The sequence below is a fragment of the Peromyscus eremicus genome, chromosome 11 (assembly GCF_949786415.1).
Source record: "Peromyscus eremicus chromosome 11, PerEre_H2_v1, whole genome shotgun sequence".
Classification (NCBI taxonomy): Eukaryota; Metazoa; Chordata; class Mammalia; order Rodentia; family Cricetidae; genus Peromyscus; species Peromyscus eremicus.
Window position 1 is genome coordinate 546,650 of NC_081427.1, and position 23,965 is coordinate 570,614.

At 45.4% G+C, this 23,965-nt stretch overlaps 1 protein-coding gene and 1 long non-coding RNA gene across 4 annotated transcripts in view; one reads left to right on the forward strand and one right to left on the reverse strand.

Moving 5' to 3' along the window:
• LOC131921712 (uncharacterized) lies at nucleotides 1-23,097 on the forward strand. The gene is made up of 3 exons (XR_009382072.1): nucleotides 1-358; nucleotides 5,842-5,956; nucleotides 21,431-23,097. It is a non-coding gene; the product is annotated as an uncharacterized LOC131921712 (long non-coding RNA).
• Nucleotides 2,838-23,965, reverse strand: part of Brd9 (bromodomain containing 9) — a 26,852-nt gene continuing 5,724 nt past the window's right edge. For all 3 annotated transcript variants that reach the window (XM_059276442.1, XM_059276440.1, XM_059276441.1), the window contains exons 8-16: nucleotides 21,992-22,124; nucleotides 19,052-19,127; nucleotides 17,272-17,367; nucleotides 15,357-15,489; nucleotides 12,994-13,105; nucleotides 10,276-10,314; nucleotides 9,308-9,410; nucleotides 7,062-7,229; nucleotides 2,838-3,483 (exon numbers count right to left, since the gene is read on the reverse strand). In XM_059276442.1, the coding sequence (XP_059132425.1) occupies nucleotides 3,383-3,483; nucleotides 7,062-7,229; nucleotides 9,308-9,410; nucleotides 10,276-10,314; nucleotides 12,994-13,105; nucleotides 15,357-15,489; nucleotides 17,272-17,367; nucleotides 19,052-19,127; nucleotides 21,992-22,124 (961 nt within the window). In that variant the 3' untranslated portion in view covers nucleotides 2,838-3,382. The remainder of the gene's footprint in view (nucleotides 3,484-7,061; nucleotides 7,230-9,307; nucleotides 9,411-10,275; nucleotides 10,315-12,993; nucleotides 13,106-15,356; nucleotides 15,490-17,271; nucleotides 17,368-19,051; nucleotides 19,128-21,991; nucleotides 22,125-23,965) is intronic.

Sequence of the window (23,965 nt, forward strand, 5' to 3'; positions counted from 1 at the left end):
CAGAACAGAGGTGGGAGAAAAATGGGTAGCGTAGTAGATGGGACTCTGAAGACAGAGCCCAGCTTCACCACCTACACCTGAATTGGCTTTACTTGGTCCTGATTTTTGACTAGAAAATTATCGTAATCTCTTAATGAAGGCCATCAGCCTGTGTGGGGGCCTCTCTGACATGCACTTCCAACTCCAACTTCTTCACACCTGATCCCCATCATTTTCTGCTATAGAAGCTGAGGGGCACACGTTTCATGGAGAAACACAAAACTCTGAGCCTGACCACTTCTGCTTGCAGCCTACTCCTCTCTGGTGGCCAAAGGTCTGGATGGCCCAGTGATGTTTCTTAGACTATGGATGCTGAGTGGTGAGTTGAAGCCCCATGCTCTCCTGAAAATTTCCAAACACAATACTACTTAAGTCTTCTCCCTCAGTGCCTCAAATTTTAGCTTAAGAAATGTCCGGTTCCTATTTGTGGACTCCTAAAATGATGTGGATGCTCCCAGTGTGGGCTGACTGCTGATGCACCCCTGAGACTGAGATGGGATGGACAGGATACAACCCTTTCCATCCACAGCCGCCTCTAACGTAGCATGCATCACCCCCAGAAAGCCACTTGCAGGAGGATGTTGTTGGTGGCTGAAGGCTGCTGTGTCTGGCTCTGCTGCCAGGTGCCCACATAGACCAGGGTCTACAGTCTAACCTGAAACCACTGTCCAGAGTGTATGGGAAGCACATTATTAAGAGACTGTAATGTACTGAAGACACTGGGCAGAAGAGGTTAAGAACCAGTCTGGTATGGTGTGGCACCAACTGTAACTCTTGGGATTCAGAATTTCTGCTTTGGACAGTCTGGGGCTGAGGGCTGCTGGATTCTCAAGGTGACAGTAAACCTCCCAGAATGCATCTCCCCTTACATTATTGTGTGGCTCTCAGGATCTCTCCATGTATTCATGACCTCTGCAGGGCTGGAAATTAGTCTTGGTAAAACTTCCTCATTTTTAATGAAAACTGAGGACTCCTGCTGAGCCCAAAGTCTGACCAGTATTCACTTGGCCCTCTTGTTAGAGCAAAAGGTGGTACCAATGTTGCTTTACTCTTCTCCTTTTGAAGATTTGGAGAAATGTACCCTGTGTACATACACCTGATTGCATATCTTCACCTGTACATCCCACCTCTACATAGTCCATTTGCACACCTCTCACCGGCACACTCCCACATCTGTATATACTTCACATTCATGCATCCTCATCTGCACACATAGTAGTACATACCTTAACCTGTGTAATGCTCACCCAGAAACACCCCAGTACTTATCCTTACCTTTATGTACACATACATATACATACCTTCACCTGCACACATCTTCATCTGTATAACCCTCATCTGCACACACACCTTCCATTTGACTTGTGAGATTTCATGAATATATATGAATCAAATATATGTGTATATATACATGTATATATAAATATACATATATATATATATATATATATATAAAATTCCAATCTAAAAGAGATGCAAAGTGGGTTTCAACTATCTTACATCTTGATCTCACCTTTCCTTTCCTGAGATGTTGATGGTTTCACAGGAGTGAGAAGCAGGTACAGGGCAAGCCTATGGGTGACATCCAGTCAGTGAGGGTGAAGATTCACCCTGTACCCTACCTAGTCAGCTATTATGAGTTTCTGGTTTGGCCAGAAATGTCTGGCTTCCAGGGCCTCCCCAGTACCCAGTATTGAACAGTGGCCAAGCTGCAGTATCTGGTAAGGGGAGGTCACCTAAGGTTGGACTCTAAGATAAAACAGTGAGAGGCAAATACAAGATCCTACTACTGTGGAATACCCAGAACTGGTATATCCAGAGAATGAGCTGGTGACCTCAGTGAGCATGGAGTTCCTTTATAGGGTGATGGAAATGTCCTGAAACTTAATGGGGGTAGTGGCTGCATAACATACATGTGCCAAATGAGTTATGTAATATAAATGGTAAATGGTTTAGATTTATAGTGTTAATGTCAGCAAATTAAAGATAAAAGGTCTTTCAACAGTGAAGGCACTGGGTTTTCTTCCTTTCCTCTGAAAAGATGCTGAATGTCCAACTGTCAAAAACAGTCTGTGTGCCCATGGCTCTACTTGTACCTTAGGCTTGAGACCCAGGAAACAACAGCATCTCCCAAGGCTCATGTGTAGTCCTCCTACTGTGGGACTACAGGACACGGACCTCCAGAGTGCAGCCCAAATGCCCTTTGCTAGGCCAGGCTCCCATTCTAGCTCACTACACTGAGGCCACACTGGTCATGTGTAGAAGACCTAGGGCAGTGTACCAGTGAGAAAGGCCCTGAAGAAAATCTCTGTTCCTAGGAGGTTGCCCCTCGGTCATGCTGCAGAACTGCCTAGGCTTGGGAGCCCCCTGGAGACTGGAGCAGCGCAGTGCATCACATGTTGCAGACCCAGAATCAACTTTCCCAGTCTCCCTCCCAGTGGGAGCACTGGTCTAGAGCTGAGTTAGCCTTAACAGAGAGGTGGCAGTCTCAAGGCCAAGGGACATGGACACTGGTCCCAGGAAGCAGGTAGTCTTTAACCAGTGCAGCTCCTGGCTCAGATTAGACTCAGCTGCAATCACTTACCACAGTTGCTTCCAGCCCTGCTTGCCTATACCAGGAATGCCACCTACTATACCCCTCCAGCCACAGCCCTTCTCCTCTCAAAACTTAACGTCCATCTGCAGCTGGCCTGTGAAGGTGGGGTCTTCTTTGCTTTTTTATTCCTGAAAAGCAGCAGGGTGCCCAACTGGTCTACAAGATACAACAGGTGTCCCCACCATCACATCAGACAAGATGATCATAGAGTCACCACCTTAGGCATCTCTTTATTAGGACCCGTGTTCATGTATTTTACAAATACAAACAGGTACTCAGCAAATACATCCAGTTTTGAAACATTTTATGGCTCTGAATACTTCATTCTAAAATGTGGGGTGGTTCATTATTTTTCATGGAGACAACTCCATCCTCAAGTGACCAAAGAGAAAATAGAAGCTACCCTCTGAAGGCCTGTTCTGCAAGCTCCCCTTAGAGAACTGCAAGATAGCTGTGCAGGACTCATGTAGAATGACTTTGTGCGCATTATCATAAACAAGTTTGGTTTCTGGGGCTCAGAAGAGACCAACCCTTGTTATGTTCTATTGTCACTGCTCAGAACTTAAGGAACACCACTCAGTGCTGCTGGGCCTCTACTGTGGACATAACAGTACAGACAGGCCACCATCTTCCTCTGGCTGCTACATGCCAGAGAGGATGAGACAAAAGTTTCTGTTTTGTGACAAAAACTGTATATCAAATAAAACTTAGGAAAAAAAAATATAAAACATCTAGAAAGCCCACAAGTTAGTTCTTGGCAGAAGCTGCAGGTTCTGGAGACTGAAGGAATTCGTAAGGGTCATGGGTGACATCCGGCTGTTCCCCAACACTAAGGCGAGAAGGACTTCCTGTAGGTTTAAAAGAACACAGCATTTAAGCACACCAAACAGATCTGCAAAGCTTATAAAACCAACATGTGTGACTGATATCTACAAAGAGAAATGCCCTTCCCGGCACCAGACACAGGTGCATTTGTATCCCAATCTGAATCAGGGATGTCTGCAACCTCCTCAGGCTCTACTTGGCTTGATACACAAGGTGATCAGAATAAAAAAATCTTAGTTTTTTTTCCAGCAGCTGCAGCCAGGCTTCCTTTGAAAGGATCAGGATTCATTCTGTATGCAGAATACTTCAGGATGCATGTGAGGTCAAAAGAGAACAGAGGGCAGTGGAGGCAAAGGAAAGGTGCCCCTAAAGGCTGAGCTCATTTGCTTTATGAGGCAGACTTGGTTATCTTTAGCTCAAGTTCCCACAAATATCAGGGACTAGAAGACCACAGAGAAGACAGACATTACTGAAGAAACGAGCATGCAAGAGGCAGTGTTTGATGCTGTGTTCACCAGACTGAGCAGCAATATGTTCACAGAGAGTTAAGATGTTGACTGAGCAGGGATCTCAGGATTGATATGCAGCTATAATGGCTTTGCTGAGTCCTATGATGGGATGGGACCCATGTGGGAAGAAGAGGTTCTGCTGGATGTCAGTTACTTGTATCAGCATGTAAATTTTAAAGTGCAAAAGCAATCAGGAGGTGATGGGAAAAAGGGAAAGCAAACAAAGGAGTCTATCTAGTCACTCAAAGGCAAATAGGGTAAGATTTGTGTCAAGCCAGAATTCACAAGGAAAAAAACCAACAGGAAGTCAAACGCTATGTTAGTAAGCTGCCGGAAGGCTTTAAACCCTAAGCAACAGTTCATAGAAGATAAAACTTCAAATGAAAAAATTAAGCTGTCCTAGGGATGGGCAATTATCCCCCAGAGGTTACGGTGTGTATTTCTCCCCTACAACAAAGTATACTTGGGGTGGGGGTTTCTTTGTTGTTTTTTTAACCCAGATCTGGTCCTTTCAACAGTCAAGTATGGCCAATGGAAGACAAGAGCTGTGGGGCTAGCTCAGAGCCTGTCATAACTTAGGTATCTAGTTCCAGTGGCAGGCATGGCAGGTAAGGGTGCAGCCCTGATTTCCCTTGGTCTTATGCCAAAATGAGCAACACAAGCTGGCCCAACCAAGACTATCTGGGGCCCATGACGGCAGCACTGCTCCAGGACAAGGGCTGACGGCTCACGGAAAACAACTGTGTCTGTGGAGGTCTAAATGGGACAGTGTCTCCGTCCGTGCTGTCCCCACACACTGCTTTGGTGAAACAACACAACGGATGAGGTCGTGTTGCTCTAATGTTTCCTTTTCAGTTGCTCTTTAGCCAGCCAAGATCAACTGGGACCTACTTGGCTTGATACTCCACTGTTTGGAGTGGACTGTGGTAGGTCTTCAGAGATCTTGCTCCTACTCTGTTAAAAGGTTTCATTATGTAATGGCTGAGTACCTCACAGACTTGGAAAAGCACCTGGAAGGTGAAAGCAGCAAAGTTAAGAGTCTGAATGAAGGCTGGTTCCTGTGAGTCACTTGGGAAGAAGGAACTTTGACTGGCTTGTGAGCATGTCCGTGGGGCATTTTCTTCACTGCTAACTGATGCAGGAAGGTCCAGCCTACTGTGGGTGCTATCAACCCTGGGCAGGTGGGCCTGGCTGTATTAGAAAGGTGGCTGAGAAAGCCAGAAACAGCAAGCCAGTCAGCAGCATTCCTCCATGGTCTCTGCTTCAGTTCCTGCCTCTAGATTCCTACCTTAAGCTCCTGCCCTGGCTTCTCTTGCTGTTGTGAAGTTTAAGATGAAGTAAGTAATTTCATCACCAACTTGTGGCTAGTGTTTTATCACAGCAACAGAAAGACTATCAAGGACAGAAACCATGAGGCTGTTAGGTGAGAAACCCAGAGTTGTTGGAGAGGAGGTCCTGAGGCTCCTCAACCACAAAGCTTTCATCACTGTACTGCTGTGAGCTGCATCCAGAACGAGACAGTACTCTCTATCCACTGTTGATGACACACACACTGTGGCTGTGTAATGGAAAAATCAGGCTGAGACTGAGCTGCAAGCTCTCTTCCTGATGGTTGGTTTTCACAGTGCTAGATTTAGGTAGGTGAGCTACTACTTGGAGATAACTGTCATCAACAGTCTTGCTTGGTTATGGACTCTGTCAGCCACAGAACCAACATGCTACGTGTGGTAGTTTGAATGAGAATGCCCCCCATAGGCTCATATGTTTGAATGTTTGGTCCTCAGTGGAACTATTTGCGAAGGATTAGGAGGTGTGTCACTGGGAGTTGAGGTTTCAAAAGCCCATGCCAGGCCCAATGTCTCTTTTTTTCAGCTTGCTGCCTGTGTGTGAAGATGTAAGCTCTCAGCTACTGATCCAGTGCCACAACTACCTGCCCGTCTCCACCACACTCCCTGCCATGATGATCATAGACTAATTCTCTGAAACTGTAAGTAAGCCCCCAACAAAAATTTTTTTTTTTTTTTTTTTTTTTTTTGAGACAGAGTTTCTCTGTGTAGCTCTGGCTATCCTGGAACTTACCACAAAGATCATGCTGGCCTTGAACTCATGGAGATCCACTTGCCTCTGCCTCCTGAGTACTGGGATTAAAGGTGAGTGCTACTATGCCTGGCACTTTAAATGCTTTATTTTATGTTTCATTGGTCATGTGTCTCCTCACAACAACAGGACAGTAACTAAGACACCACACAAGGTGTAACCAGTGACAGAATAGTGACATAACTTATGTACAACAACCTACTTTCTGATTGAATTAACACAGGAAGAAACTCACATATAGTACTGTAATCCAGGGCAAACGCCAGTGTCTGGGGAGGTCACAGGTCTCAATAGGGAAGCAACCACTATTGCTTTGTTAAATGGATATGATATGTCTGCTAATCTGCCTTTGAAACATCTGTGTTTACACCCATGGAGCACTATTGCTGTCAGCCTCAGTTCTTAAGAATAAAAAAAGATTATTGATGTGGCATAGTGTGGTCCAATGATCAGTCACAGATGGAAGAAAATAATCATATTTACTCACTCCAAGGCTTAAGGAACACCATGGAAGGAGAGACAAAAGGAATGACTTACCTATGTTCCTAAAAATAACTCCAATAAACTCACTGGTCACTAAGACATACTTGGGTAAAATTGTTTCCTTGGGCTGCTGTCAGTGCCACATCTGGGGAAAACTCATATAACAGGCTCAAGCATTTTCAAGGAACTACAGAGCCAACACCTGAGATCCTACATGTAGCTGGGACACTCAGAGTGTTAGTGGTATGGCTCATCTCTCCTTAAACACAGAAACCCCTCACCAGGGATGGTTACATGTTCTCCCAACAGAAAATGAACATTCCATTGATTAATACAGTCAAAGAATAAAATATGGAATGGAAGAAGACAGGTGGTAACAAATCTACAATATAAAACAAATGTCCTGGCCCTACACATGCACAAAGATGTAGACCTCTCAGAATAAACCCCTGTGCGGAGGCCACCATCTTGGCCATGCAGGCTCCCTCTACTAGCCCCTGTGAGGCCCTTACCTGGAGGGTGCTGCTCCCTCTCAGAGGCGGTGGACAGAGAGCTCAGGTTGGAGGACGGCCGGGAGCCTCCTCTCTCTGCCTGTGCCTCGTGCAAGTCCTGCAGGAGCCTGGCTGTCTCATCCAAGTTCAAGTGGCTATCATCATGGTCCAGCTCCTTCTTCACTTTCCCTATGTGACAAAAATGGTGCAATGCTGGTGAACGCAGTCGGCACACACAGACCAGACACAGAGCACAACTGTTCTGTAGCACCACTGCTGGAGGAGCTCACAGCAGAGGGAACCCCATCTGATGACAGGCCAGGGCTGGTAGTATGCAAGGGAGCAGACCCAGTTTCTCTCACTCAAGCAGAAAGCCATGTTGAATCTCAGCCACCCAATGTACCAACACTATGGACAATTTTGTCAACAGGGAAGATGTGTCTGTCTGATGCTGGCCTCCTGCCATAAACAAAAAAAGTGGACAGAGTATGCAAGTAAGTACACTGAGCAGGGTCTTCACCCAGATCCCGAGTCTAGGAACAAACTAGGGCCTAGTGTTGACTTGTCTCAGTAAAGAACTACCCTGAACCTGTGAAAGGACACAGCTTAGCCAGAGGAACCAGGAGCCTACCTTTGCCCTGTATTAAGAGTGGCCTTAGGAACATTATGGAAAAGGAAGGAGAAAGACTGTAAGAGTCAGAGGATCAGGGAGCATGCTGGGAGATTGTGTCTCCTAATAATATCAGAAACTAATAGGCAACTAAGGAAAACTGGACGTGGGGAGAGGTGGTCTCTCACAGGGAAGAGAACACCAACTGGTTGTCCAATGCCAAATAGTCAGCCTTGAAAACATAATACAAGTAACACTATATGGACCGAACAGATTATATTTAGGAATATATATGTATATACATATTCATTATAACCATGTAAGAACAGTTAACGAAGAAAAGAGGCCATGAATTTGAAAGTGAGTGGAGATGGATACATGAGAGGGTTTAGAGAGAAGAAAGGAAAGAAGAAATTTTATAATTATATTATCTCAAAAATAAAATGAAACATTAAAAACAAACAACCCCCCCCCCCAAACAAACAAACAAACCCCAAAAGGACCTGGGAATGGTCCATGGGGTTCAAACAATTTACTGGTCTCAGAGCACAGGGTACCATAATCCAAAGCATCACCCAACCTAGCACCCAGGACATAAACTCTGACACCTGTAAATGAACCTATAAGGCAGCAAGAAAACATGTCCCAAACCATGGGGGTGAAAGGGTACAAATACCTGAGATAAAGTTAGCAGGCAAAGCACTCAACAGAGCACCTGAGGCTAATGCACTGCACTATGAGAAGGCAGGCAAGCTGAGTGGGACTTCCCAAGATAAGGGTAGCAGCATCTGTGCTGAGACACAACCAGAGCAAAGGAGAGGAGAGCCCTTAGATGCTCAACTGGCAGAGGGCATGGCCAGCCGCAGCAGACTGAGGGACACTAACCAGGGAGCTTACTTGCATAAGATGGTAGGCTGGTAACTGAAGGAATTATAGCCAGGAATTTCCACATTTGGATATGGAAACCCCAGGGTCTGAGAAGAATAAATCTAAAGAAAAGCAAACCAAAGTGCTTTATAACCCAAGCATCTCAGCTACTAAAAGGTACAGCTTCAAGTCAGAAGAGCTAATTGTGGCTTCTGGCATGTACCAGACCTGTCTGGGGTCAGTGACAGATGTCATTTCTGTTCAGCCAAACCTAGCAGTCTGACCAAGGGAATCTGAAGACACACTTTAGTTTTATTTCCTAGTCTCTTACAAACCAGTGCCTTTGGTGGTTTGTTTAGTTTGAAATTTTTGTTTGTTTTTGGTATTTTTAGTAAAAGGAATTGAACCAAGGGCATTGTTCATGCTAAGCAAGCACTCCACCACTGAGCTACACAGTACTTCTAACACCAGTCTCAGTTGGGTTTTTAACTCCTAGGGCAACCAGCAGATATCACCTGGGTGCCCTCGTCCTCTAGCTCTGACACTGTCCCCTGGAGACAGCATCTGATCCCATATGCTGAGGTACAGTTAGGCCCTAACCACAGCCCCAGGGTGTTTCTTGTTCTGACTAGTGGTAAGTTAACCCCACAGATTCTTCTTGGCTGTTATATGCCAGGGCAGCTTGTGAACACAGAGAAACCAAATGATGTTTTCTTACTACATCACATATCACAGGTAGGGATGGAGTCCATGTGAGAAGCCACATAAAATAGTGCTCAGGATGCCTCACCCAGAGAGCTGAGCATGGACACATCCAGAGAGACATCAGGGTACGGTTTCATTGACATGAAATCCAGAACAGGGCCACCACTATCTCCCAGTGGGTCCCCAACCTGCAGAAGGTGAGAAAAATATTGATTAAACAGACAGCACAAATGTCAGCTAATGCCAGCCACGTAAGTCAACAGGATGTGCTAAATTTGAGCCCACCTCTCAGTAACATAAATGAGCACCATTCTAGAGGCTGCAGTCCAAGGAACATGGAATCTAAGCTTATTAATGGAAGTGCAAATCCATGTCCAGGGACCTACTCAGATCAACACACCTCTGACAACTTTAGTCTCTACTAAGAGCAAACACCCTTTGCTAACCTTTTAGGGAATTCATTAACACTACGGGAATACAGAAGGTAGGCCACAGGGAGACCAAGCACATACATGGAACTCAAGGGCCCTCCACCACCTTTTTCAGGAGCAATGTGGCAGATTCGAAACCAAAGGTTTCTCTCCCAGCAAGGGGCAGACTGCAGTCTCCCAGGGCTCTGGGAGCTCCTGCTGCCCAGTTTCTGCTCGTGTCCTCATACTAAGGCCTCACAGTATTCCCTGGGATCTGAGACTCAACCTCACACTTGATCATCTCAGGTGAGCAGGTCTCTGCTGGCCAGTGGATAAACTTTGCAGCACAAGCCCATAGTGCTGCCTACCATGTCAAGTCACACAGGGAACGGGGTCCCCACCCTCCTTGAGGACAGTGCCTCGCTGATTGCTTTCAACTTGTTTCTCAACTTAGATTATATCCCTCTCTTCAGTTCACTAAGACAAGTAGGTGACAGGAAGCAGTGCCACTGAAGCCCCTCTTCAGAAACTAGCAGCTGCCAAATGGAATGACAAGAGGCTGTCTGGCCACCTACTGCCATGACTAGTAGCCACACAAACCCGAGAGCCGAGCTTCTTCTATTCCCTTGCTTGGGAAACCCACCTTTACTTCATCTGCAGGTCTCATGGGGATGCTTCTCCTCTGCCAAGTAACAAGACAGGAAACAAGTTTTTCCATCACTTTTGCAGGGTAATTCATTCACATTACACTAACAGCGGCTTGTTCACTGCCTGGGGTTCTCATTATAACCTTACTACATCCATGGCTGAAGCAGGGCTTTTATAGGACTCTTCTTCACAGGTGGTAGTGAAGTTAGACCATGACTGGTCAGCTCATTCCATATCAGCCAAGTGCTCAGATACCATGCTGGGGTTAGGGTGAAGGGGGATATGGGTAAGAGGATTTCCAAATTTATATCGAAGCCAATGTTTAAACAAACAAAAATGGGCAGCTTGAGAAAAACAGGCCTGGATATTTAGTCTGGAACATGACCAAGTACCTGAGACTGGATGTGGTGTGATGGAGGCAGTGGTGACATCTACTTCACTGCTGAAATGGGATGAGCTGCATGTTCCCCGTGTACCTTTGTCCTGTGCTCTGGCAAGAGCACACCTTTAAAAACACCCTGTTTTCATGTGCATTCCTCAAAAGGGGTGAGTCAGTATGTACTTCCACATCCATGAATTTGGTCCCAATGTTTCTGAGATTTGGTTATGCAATTATTTTTCACCAACTTTTAATTAGAAATATGGCCTTTATTTTACCATTTGTTCCTTGCAGAACATTCCTCTAGCATCATTCCTTTGAGTACTCAGTGCCAGTTTTAGGGTTGCTGTGTATGTGAAATTATCCAACCCTACTGACAGAACTCACCCTTAGACAATGAACCCAGAGTTCACCAACAGCACAACCTCATTTCAGGAAGAGAGAGAGAGAGAGCGAGAGCGAGAGCGAGAGCGAGAGCGAGAGAGAGAGAGAGAGAGAGAGAGAGAGAGAGAGAGCGCGAGAGCGAGGAGAGAGCGAGAGGAGAGAGCGAGAGAGCGAGAGAGCGAGAGAGCGAGAGAGAAGGGAGAGAGATAGAGAGAGGAGAGAGATAGAGAGAGGAGAGAGCGAGAGCGAGAGAGCGAGAGAGCGAGAGAGCGAGAGAGCGAGAGAGCGAGAGAGAGAGAGAGAGAGAGAGAGAGAGAGAGAGAGAGCAATTTCTTGCCATACCAGACAAAACGTAACTAGAAATGGCCTGTGCTGGGCCAGCAAAATGCCTCAGTGGGTAAAAGCACTTGCTGCTCAAGGCTGATAACCTGAGTTCAGTCCCTGGAATCCATAGTGGAAGAAGATAACTCTCAAAAATTTGTCCTTTTTTCTTCATATGTGTATCAGACATTATACATCCACAAAGTGGGAAGAAAAAGGTTTTAAATAAACGGCCTGTGTTAAAGCTAACTTTTTGCCTGGAAAGAAACATATGTGAAGAATGGCAACCAGAACAGGAGCCAAATACATGTTGGTAAGCCTGAATTCTGGATGAGGCACAAGATTTCTATGCTCCTCTCTTCAGACAAAGAGGAGGCTACCAGGCCAAACCAAGAGCTATGGGGGCCAAAGGCCAAAACAGTCTCAGAGCTAATATGGACAGATACTTTTTAGAATTCCCCCCAGGCAGAGCAGAGACCTTCTGGGAAACTCTGACCATGAGAAGAGACCCAGCAAGCAATACCACTTTTCAGCATTATGGTCACACAGCCCTGGAATGATGTCTGCCCTAGACCAAAAATCACAAGTAACTTAACTTCCTGTCAAAAATGAAGATCAACGTTCTTCAAATGAAGAAAGCAAAATCTTTGTTTGATACTTGCTTCACAAGCATGAGGACCTGAGGTGGATCCCTAGAACCCACAGAAAATGCTGGACATGTTGTATACTTGTAGTCCCAGCACTGGGAAGATGGAGACAGGTGTGAGACCCTATCTAAAAAAAAAAAAAAAAACAAAACCGAACAAATAAACCCAAAATCAAGTAACTGAGGAACAACACTGGAGGCTGACCTCTGGCGTCCATATGCACTACACACACACACACATTTCTCTCTCTCTCTCTCTCTCTCTCTCTCTCTCTCTCTCTCTCTCTCTCTCTCTCTCATCTTTGCACTGGAGTGTGCCTCAGTGGTAGAACACTTGTCTAGACTGTAAATAGCCCTGTATTTGATCCCTAGTAATGGAAAAAAAATCCTACTGGTACTGTCCAGCAGAAACTACTGCACACACATGTCTAATTTGAACATAAACACATCTTTGGCTTGTGAACATATACACTAGGCATCTGAGCTGGCCTCAGGTTATGGTGTGTCAGGCCTAGTCTTGACAGATAGACACATCACAAACAGAAAGTAAAGACACAAAGGGTCACAGATGCTTCTTCAGAAACAATGTTAGTCTGTGTTATAGTAGAACGAAAAGTCCACCTAGACCCATGACAAGAGAAAACAAGTTTCAAAGGTAAAGGCAAAGATGTTCAGATACACAAAAGCAGAGAAGAGCTCAGTCTTCAGATCTGTGCTGTAAGAAAACAGCCTATTTTTCAGGAGGAATGATGATGGCCAATGAAAGAAACATGGGCATACGTTAAGAAAGCCGTGACAAGCAACTGTCAAACCTTTTTAAAGACAGCTTTTAAAATCATAACTTAAAGCTCAATGAGGCAAGAACACCCAGCAATGACCTCCAGAGCCTGCCTCCCTAGACCCTAGGGGGCTGGATGGGCTCTCTGTACTGGAGTAGCACCAAGAGCCTGTGCCCACAAAGGCACAGCAACTTCAAATCCCACCTGCTTCAGCTGGAAGATCATCCTTGAGTGATCTCCACCTGTGATTTGGTCCAGGAGGTCATCTACCATTTTCTTGCTGTAGCTCCCAGCATCCTTCACAAATTCCTGCAGGCTAGAAAGGAATCGTATAAGGGAATATGCTGAAAAGGCATCACATTCCAATTTCAAGATTCACCCCCAACAGTGACAATGATTCTGATTCCAGAAATCCACTGCCAACACCTCTCCTCAGCCTTCTGGGAGCTCCCTAGGTATATGTAGAGGACTGGACCTGACAGCTCTTAACAATTTCAAAATGGTTCATGGCAAAAAAAAAAAAAAAAAAAAAAAAAAAAAAAAAAAAAAAAAAAAAAAGATTAAAAGGTCTCCAGGAAAATAAAAGGAAAAACAAAAGGGAGTAACACACGCAGGCTCACAATCCATATAAAAACATAAAATCGTAAGACATGTTGGTTAATCTAAAGAAGGCTGTCTGTATCTGCCAGTCTGACATGTAAAAGTATAGGCAGCATGGGATGTAGAAGTGGTAAGTGGGCAGATATGGAGGGTGGGGTAAGAGTCAGGGCATACCTTTTGGTGCATTTTGATTCCTGAATCCTATGAATATATTAGCTTAAAAATAAATAAAATTCAAGATGTAGTCAAAGAACAAAAATTTCCTAGAATAAAGCATCAAGGATGACTTCATAAGACTCCTAGACCTTGAAGGCCTTCAGAGAGAGAAGCAAGGCTGCTGGCCTAGAGCTATAAAGCTAGATAAACCCATTTGCTGACAGAATACAGCATACAGGGTATCTGGGATACAGATACAGAACACAGGGTTATCTGGGATACTCTGACCATGTGTACAGAGGGCAGATCTTGAGGATGGAGACCTGAAGTGCTCACAGATCAACCCTGATGACCCCACAGCCCCTGGGCATTTGTTTTTATATTGCCCTTGCAACTGTGAGGTGCTGCCATCTTCAGGTATTTCTGTAGGACACTGGAACCCAATGTTTCTGTGTGACATGTGTAACTCAAACACATTCCAGGATCAGGCACTAGAGAAGAGAATGGGATGTTAATGGCCTGGGGACAAGCTGTCCGTCCCTGTCCGTCCGTCCGTCCGTGTGTGTGTGTGTGTGTGTGTGTGTGTGTGTGTGTCCCGTCCCCCGTCCTCCATCTCCCCCCCCCCCCCAGGAGTAGAGTTCAGTCCAGGTGGCCTGCTGGCCAGCATGTGCTCTGACTGTGGCACGTAAGCCTGCCTGTTGACCTGTCACACTTTCTCTCCTGAAGGAAACCCCTTTTTCATGTCTATTTTTACTGCCTCTTTGGTCACAAAAATAGGAGTATTCGTTTATTAAGGACTAAATGGAAATTTTCTGTTTTGTATTTTCAAAGATTCTATTTTTTTAGAGGCTAGCAAAGTTTAATTATCCATAAAAATTTAATTCTATAAAGACGGCCCACTTCTGTTTTGTACAGAAAACAAAACAAAACAGACACTATGAAGATGCAGTCTTGCATCTGTGTTTTTAAAAAAGTTTACTGTTTCTTTTAATTACACGTGTGCATGCATGTCTGTGTGGGGTATGTGACCATGAGTAGATGCCTGCTGAAGAGGGAGTTGGACCTTCTGGAACTGAAGTTACAATAGTTATGAGGTGCTTGACTTGAGTGTTAGGAACTCAGGTCCTCTGCAAGAGCAGTATGCACCCAATCACTAGACCATCTCTCTAGCTTTACAAAGTACTTTTATGCTACATTCTAGGCTGTATTATGGGCTGAATTTTGCCTATGTCATCCCACCTCACCCCACCCGAGTTCATCAGTTGCCGTTCTAACCTCAGCACCACAGAATGTAACTGTATTTGGAGATGGAGTCTTCTGAGAAGTGACTAAGGTAAAAAGGGGCCACCAGGGTAGTTGTTGATCCATCCTGACTAGTGTCATAGAAGAAGAGACAGGAGTGAAGACAGTGCCTGTATTGAACCAAGACTGCCAAATCTTGGTCCTCAGACCTCCAGCTTTCAGCACAGTGAGGCCTTCCTTAGGCCTTGATGTTAGAACTTGATTACTATGGCTCCAGCAGAGTAACAGTCTCTAGGAAAAATATCTCAAAACAATTGTGAAAAAACTTCTTGTTAAGTATACACAGTTTGCTAACACATACTTATGCTATAGCCTGGATCATTGCCTTCTTCAAACTGCGCTGAACTGCAAGACAGGCCTAAGGCAGAGGAATGGACAGTGGCAAATAGTCCTGGAGTTTCTGCTGACACTACCTTGCTGCCAGCCAGTTATGTATTTCCCAGAGTGCACAGCAATGCCAAGCTACTCACTAGGGAACAGATCTCACATATATGTGTGACCTGGCTTACCTCAGTGCACACTGCACACCAGTCTCATCTCCATATGCTGAATACAGAAGTTCCATCTCATCTGATTTCAGGTCCCCAAACACAGAGTTGTTCTGCATTGAAAGTGCAGTGCTGGCACTGGAGAGGAATGTAACTAAGGAGACGGAAGCAGAGGGAAGGTCAGAGTCATGCTCATTGCACAGCCAGCATGGCCACAGCTATTTTTCCTTCCAGGTGATCTCAACCTGAGCCCATGCCTGGTTCTAATTTTTTTCTTCCTGCTTGAGCACAAACTCAGTAGCAGAAACTGCCCATGGATAATTGCAGTGTCTACTCAGCACCCCATTTCACACCTGTGGACCAAGGGATACAAAGCAAAGACTGACCCTTGGGTAAATATGAGCTTGGGACCAGTCAGTTCATGAACCCTCTCTGAGAGAACCAGGAGCTGAACCAATACAGAATACACTCTTACCCAGGTTTATAATAGTAAACCAGGTTATGTCTACATGGCTGTGTTTCTCTATTGACAGACACTATGGGTAGAAGTTAGGCTATGTCCTGCACTCTGCTATAGCATTCCCTCTCTCTTGTAGGACAATAGCTGCACACCCTCTTCTTCCCTGTGATAAAAATGCCTCCTGGGGACAAAACTGCTGAGCTAAGAACCAAAGACAAGCAACATCTCAAAAGCAAAGTGTGAGCAATGTCAAGAGAGAAGTTGGGATGGAAGCAGGTGTGGGTAGATCACACATCACAGAAGGTACAATTTAACAGAAGGTCCAAATGCAGGCTGGTCTCTCATATTCAGAGATGTAGAAAACACCATTCCAGAAATAAAATGCCCTCTACTGAGGCGGTACCAAGCCTCCCTGTACCTAGAGTGAATACCAAGAAAAGCAGATGGTGTGTATGACTGAGGGGATAAAGAAGTATGGTAAAAGCTTATGGTTCAGAGGTGACTGAGCCACAGTAAAAGCGAGGGCCACAGGACACAACAAAGGAGAACAAAAGCAAAGACAGAGAAAAGGACAATCCCATCCCTGCCCCTATACCATCACTCAAGAAACAATCTGTCTGGATTAACTACAGAGACAGGAAATATAACGAAATGCCAAGTCTAAGGGGAACATGCTAAAGTGTTCCATATGTTTTTAAAACACCTCTATACTTCAGTAAAGGCAGAAGAAATGTCATCAAAGCACAGCTAGGCTCAGACCAGGAATGGCTACTGTGCCTTCAAGAAGAAGGAAGTGATAATACTTTTAGCTGAGACCCACAAAGCATTCAGCTTGAATTCTCTCCAGTCTTAAGCACATACCTGTGCACATATAGATACCATACACCAAAGCAAGTCTTCTGGCATACATAACACACGAACAGGTCAAAGCAAGTCCTATAAGCACCCAAGCACACATACTACCACGTACGTACAACCACACACGTTCCAAAACACATTAATAGATCAATTATAAATGCAGACCCCACAAACACAAATATACCTGCTCCTCCCGCATGCCATGCTGCTACCTACAACCACCTTGTCTAGGTCTCCTGGCTGCCAGGCAGCTCCATCACCCTCCAAATGGTTAAAATGTAAGTCTGATGTAAGAAATGAACTCCTCCATAAGAACTAGCAGGAGCCTCTCTCCTATGGAGAGAGGGGATGGCAGCCTGTGTGAGGAAGCTTAGGAGCTCAGTCTGAACTCACCCTTAGTGGAGAGCAGAATGCAAAGCAGGAACTCTCCACCCAGTATGACTTTAATCCATCTACTTTAATGAATCTAAACTTCATTTGTCTTGAAATCTGAATCCAGTCACAGTAACAAAACCATGAAGAGAATCACAGAGGAGGAACTGGCAATTTCATCATCGCCACCGCCTGCCCAGCCCTACCCTTCAGCTCCTGAGAGCTCCCACCAGTCACTGTACTTACCTTTACTTCTTCTTTCATCTTTGAAACCCAGTGTCGTAAAACCTGGGAGCAACTTGCTAGACAGTGAACTCAGGTCCACAGGGTGTGTCTCCTCCTCTGCAGAATACACAGGACAGAGGGAATGATCAAGCTAGCTTGGCCTCAGCAGTGATGAGCCTGTTCTCTATAGCACCTTGGACAGGGAAGGGGTGGAGGCATAAAGACTCTACAATGCCCATTTAAAAATCATTTTGCAAAAGCAAAATATAATTCTTTTTTTTTTTTTTTTTTTTTTGGTTTTTCGAGACAGGGTTTCTCTGTGTAGCTTTGCGCCTTTCCTGGGACTCACTTGGTAGCCCAGGCTGGCCTCGAACTCACAGAGATCCGCCTGGCTCTGCCTCCCGACTGCTGGGATTAAAGGCGTGTGCCACCACCGCCCAGCGCAAAATATAATTCTTAAAACTAACACCATTTCAATTTGATTTTGTAATTGCCCTAAAGTCAACACCATGAAAAAATATCATGTCTGGAGCTAGACAGATGGTTTCATTGGCAAAGTGTTTGCCTTATAAGCATGAACTTCTGAGTTCAATTCCCCAAATCTATACTTTAAAAAAAATTTTTTTTAAAGTTACATGCTTATAATCCCAGTGCTGGGGAAGTAGAAATGGGTGCGGGCTTGTCCTTCTCATGTCTGTGGGCTATCATGCCAGCAATACTTACACCTTTGCAAACTGCTCACTCAGCACCTATTGTTAACAACATTTAATGGCCATCTTCTACATGCTCATCTGGTTATACATCTGCTTATTGGTTTTCACATGCACATCATTTCTCCACTCCTGGCAGGAACCTCAGTTTCCACACTGACTTTCTGGCCTAAGTATGGGCTACCTCATCTAGTTTCTCCTGAAGACTACAGAAATTTGTTTACACTAACAGTTAAAATCAGAGTGTCTATCCTGTACACACTAGAGAAAATGAAACAACCTGCTGATTGAGGGCTGGGAGGAAGAATGTCAAGAGGCCCAAGGGCAAAGCAGGAAAGTGTGAGCCAACATCCACTGTGTCTCACGGTCTCCAAGTGTGTCTGTGGACATGTTGCAATCCCAGGGACTCATTCACAGGCACAGCTGCTACCTTCTCAAGATGTTCTGATGAATGAAATGCCCCTCCAGGCTGGTGCGCCTGGTGGCATTCACATTTCCACTAAGACCTACCCTGACATGATCCAACCTTCCTTCCAGAATACTTCTGAGCTTCAAGTGTGTAGGTCAGCATTTGGCCCATGAGGAAGCAGCACTGGCAGAACTCAAGAGACAAAACCTTCCTACATCATCAATGAAATTCAGCCCTTAAGAATGTATTGAGCCGGGCGGTGGTGGCGCACGCCTTTAATCCCAGCACTCGGGAGGCAGAGCCAGGCGGATCTCTGTGAGTTCGAGGCCAGCCTGGTCTCCAAAGCGAGTTCCAGGAAAGGCGCAAAGCTACACAGAGAAACCCTGTCTCGAAAAACAAAAACAAAAACAAAAAAAAAAAAAAAAACAAAACAAAAACAAAACAAAAAAAAAAAAGAATCTATCACTACCCTGAGAAACCCAATGGAGGTCCAATGACATCCTAGCCCCTTTCATGACACATACAGGCTTCACTGTACACACATATGCCACCAAGGATGTATGTAGAAATGGGAAGCCAGGCAAGCAGTAGTAGTGACTTGTGAATGTGTTATATATGCTCAGAGTATGTACAGAGTTTAGAGGACAACATGCAAGCAACCAAGCCCTGCAAGAGCACCCACCATCAGCATCAGGCTCAGTTGCATTCACCACGCTGTAGAGCAGACTTCCATCTCCAAGCTTCTTCAGGTACCCCATCTGCAAGGAAGTAGCATCCAAATGTCATTCCCCAGGGGAAACCTTGTGCCATCTACTAGAGACACGTGACATGTCAGTCACTTCTCCACCAATTTCTCCATGAGAAAGAACCAGAGACGCTTTCTCACATGTCCAGGGATTGAAATTTGGCCTGCTTGTGACTGACGGCACCAGCTCATGATTAAATATACCTGATTATGACCAAGGACACCTATATACGGTCAAAGCACTGCTTAGGCACATGACCCCTTCCAAAGAGTTTCTGAAATAAAAGCCTTGTCCCAGAAGCAAATATTAAAAACCATCCATTAAGCCTGAACAAAATGAGAAGAATGCCAGCTAAGTAAAAGCATCATAGCATACTATAGACCTCCATCTCTAAGGTAGGTAGAAACATTACTCCACTAAAAATCTTCCACAAAAGGCCTTGACTATTCCCCACAGTCACCTGCAGTCTCATACAGGGACAGTATGTCAGGGTGTGGAAGGTGTACATGTGCAAATGAGATAGATGTGCAGGGAACTGGCCAGATGCATGAAGAGTAGGCTCTTGTGATTGTAAAGGGGGAATGTCAGAGAGCAAGTAAGTAGGGCAGAGGCAGCAGAGGTGCAGATCCTGGATAGAGGGCACCAACAATAAACCCAGGGTACTAGGGTCAGGCTTCTCAATGCAGTACTACAAACTAAAAGGGAAGAGACACGACGTGGCCTGTGGTATTGGAGGGAACAGGAAGTTTCCCCAGACAATAAAGATTTCAGTACATGCAAACACAGTTACCAACATAGCAACTTAAGTTGCATATATACATGGTATATACCCACACAGGTACATTTCCTGGCTCTACCTGACAGCATTTTACCTACCACATGGATATCTGTCCTGGCTGGTTTTATGTCAACTTGATACAAGCTAGAGTTATCTGAAAGGATGGAACCTCAATTAAGAAAATACCTCCATAAAATCCAGCTGTAGCCAGGAGGTAGAGGCACACACCTTTAATCCCAGTACTCAGGAGGCAGAGACAGCCAGATCTCTGTGAGTTTGAGGCCAGCCTTGTCTACAGAGCTAGTTCCAGGACAGCTAAAGCTACACAGAGAAACCCTGTCTCCAACACCCTACCTCTCACTGACCTCCCACCCCCGCCAAAAAGATCCAGTTATATAAGGCATTTTCTTAATTGTGGGTGGTGCCATTCCTGGGCTGGAGGTTCTGGGTTCTACAAGAAAGCAGGCTGAGCAAGCCATAGGGAGCAAGCCAGTAAACAGCATCCCTCTATGGCCTCTGCACCAGCTCCTGCCTCTGGGTTCCTGTTCTATTTTGAGTTTGTGTCATTATTTCCTTCAATGACGAACAGCAACGTGGAAGTATAAGCCAAATAAACCCTTTCCTCCCCCACTTGCTTTATGTCATGATGTTTCACTGCAGCAACAGAAGCTCTAAGACAATATCCATTTCTTTTTTTTTTTTTTTTTTTGGTTTTTCGAGACAGGGTTTCTCTGTGTAGCTTTGCGCCTTTCCTGGGACTCACTTGGTAGCCCAGGCTGGCCTTGAACTCACAGAAATCCACCTGCCTCTGCCTCCCGAGTGCTGGGATTAAAGGCGTGCGCCACCACCGCCCAGCCTACAATATCCATTTCTAAATAAGGTTTCCCACTGGAGGAACCAAGGCTCACCAGAGAAATGACCAATTCCAGGGGTAGAATACAGCAGGAGCATAGTGCAATGCGACCCACAGAACTTCTTGCAAGCCACACAGCTGATGCTGAGCTTTTTAAAGGCATATTTACAAGAGCAAGCAAACGGCAAAACTAAGTTTAAGGTGTTTATGGGGTTTTGTTTCATTTTGCTTTCTTGCAATGCTAGGGAAGGAACATAAAGTCTTATGTAGGGTAGGCAAGACACTACCACTAAGCCATACCTCTAACTAGCTTAAGGTATTTCCTATAACTGGAGGGTCCAAAATTCAACATTCAGTATTTAAAATGTAATGCGCCGGGCGGTGGTGGTGCACGCCTTTAATCCCAGCACTCGGGAGGCAGAGTCAGGCGGATCTCTGTGAGTTCGAGGCCAGCTTGGGCTACCAAGTGAGTTCCAGGAAAGGCGCAAAGCTACACAGAGAAACCCTGTCTCGAAAAACCAAAAAAAAAAAAAAGTAATGCACATTTTGAAGACTTGACATGAAAAAGAATGTAAAGTTCTGATTACTGTTAATACTGACCTTACATTGAGACAGATTTAGATTATGTCAGGTCTGGTGGAACACAACAGGCTCATCTTACCATGTGCCCTTATTCTTATTCAGGGGCTTGTGTTATCATCTACAGATGCTCTGCACCAGATCACCTTGTACTAGGAAAGATGATCTGAGAGTGGTAGCACCTTGGTCTACAGAGAAGCAGGCAATAGTTGGGACACAGACAGTTGCATTAAGACATGGCAGCAATAATCTATGAATGGCTCACAAAAAGGACAGAGCCACAGATGAACAAAGAGGTGGAAATGCTGGTAACACCCTGTGAATACTTACTATGAAGGGGGCTTTACCTGTAGGGAAGCTTGGCAATCAAGGCTTCCCCTAAGCAATAGGGTCAGTCACAAGTGGCCCTAACCCAAGCTGGATGTAGTGGGGAAATACCATATTCCATGTTCAGAGTAGCCCTGCCAACATGATCTCAGACCCCTCTGAGGAAATAAGACCATGACAATCAAAGAGCTGATCTGACTCTGGCCTGAACTCCTGGCATCCAGGAGGTACTATGGCCAGACCCTAGCACTCCCAATTTTGATGGTGGTACCTGATTGCAAAGACTTGAGTGTTTGAGGCCAAGTGGCATGGCCCTCAGGGGAGGGCTACCGATACTACCTTGCCACCTGGGAGAAACCGGTTAATCCTGTCCCGAGCCTCATCAGCTGCGTGCTCTACCAGGGCTAGCACATGCTCCTCTGCAGTGCTGTCTGTCAGGCTGCAGGCATTCCCTTCAGGCTCAAACATGCAGCTGTAAGGCATGAAAACCAAGTGTCATCATAGGCACTGCCCGTTGCTTCCCAACAGTAGCTTTTATGAACCACCCCTTGCAGAGGCCAGCAGGGAAGCACTGGGTAGATTTTAATCCTTCCACTTCACATAACATTCCTATGTGTTCTAACCATGTTCTTATTCCTGGAGCAAAAAAATGCAAACATAGAACCCCTTATACTTTCCACATCTCAGAGAAACACTTGTCTTCTTACAGAGGGGAAAAAAAGGTGACAGAAATTACACAGATATTAAAGAAAATGTGACAAAGTCCCCTCTGTGTGGAGTGTCACATTTGCAGTAAAGTAGAGCTGCAAGAAGCCCTGGGCTCCCCAAGGAGGAACAGTTCTGAATCAAAGTGAGAAGTGCTGGCACTGTGGAGCTAGCCTGTCCCCTGCAGACAGTAGAAACAGGTAGGCAGGTTCTTTTCTGCCCTGGCACAAATGGCTAAGAGATGTTGCAACAAGAGAATGGCCCCATGACCGACAGAGATGCTCCATGGAAATCCAGCCCAGGGATAATGGTGTCTCTTATCAGGGTCCCACAGCACTGGCACTGACACTCAAGCATGCTCTGTAGCATTTGGTGGACTTCAGTATAGAAACTCAGACTTTGAAATCTGGGAATTCTGAAAAAGACTCCACAACTATCCATTCTATTTAAAAGCCATAGAACCCACAGATGAGGGAAGAATCTTAGTGACAAGACCATCTACACCAAGGCCATTAACTAGAAACTCTGCAAATCTGATGCAACCTGAGAGGCCAGGAACACATGAAGGCAGCAGGTGTCCTAGAGAGGACAATGGACAGTGCACTACAAAGAGCTGTCTGCTGAGAGGGAACCTGCCTTAGGAAAATGTGTCCTTCTCTCAACTTCATGAGATCCTAGGCCACAGGTTGGTCACTAACCCAGAGAGAAGTATATTTCACAAATAAAACTGAGACCTCCCACCCATTACTTGTGTGGTATTCATCATTCTATTCTGAGCTACTCAGTCCCCCAACATAGCTCAAACCACAGTTAGAGGAGCCACATGCTGGACAGTAAAACCATGGAGGGCTCCAACTCCCTATGATTGCCTAAATGCTCCCTGGGGTCTGCTACTGAAGAGATAACATCAATATCTCACTATCCATGAGACAAAAGGACACCATGAAAACCTTGTGGTGTGGGATAAAGATAATGTCCTCTGAAGGTCCCTTAATTAGCTGTGGCCTGATGGACAAGAGAAAAGCTTCAGAGAGCTATGTCTGAAGCACCCTGACCTTCCTGATGCTCATCACCAGGCTACCCATCTCCCTGCAGCACTAAAGAAGTCAGCTTATGGATACTGTTCCATGCTGAGTGCTGATAACCAGAGTGGGCTCACTGCAACTGTGCTCTGCACAGGTGAGTACATAGGTCATTAGCAGGTGCTATGTATGTAGGGCATATACTAAAGGGATGACTATTAGAAAATAGAATGTATATCATATGGTAATGACAAACCAGCAAAATGCACTACAGGGCCAGCTCCACGGGTGTGTGAATCCCAGTGCATGTGGCTAGCACACAAGAGAGTGGTCTCAGGCCCCGTGCATCTCACATTCATCAGTAGCATGAGTTGTGATGGCGGCATGAGAGCATGCAATAAGTGACTATCTTACTCCACAGAACCGCCCTGCAAGATGCAGAGTCTGCAAACATACACAGGTGATAGGCTAGTATCAGCTATGTGACACAATCACCTCATTTGGGGGCAGGCAGAACAGGATGGCATTGCCCTCTCAAGTTCCAGCACCAGGAAGGCATCCAGTTCAAGGCCTCTGGGCTGCACCA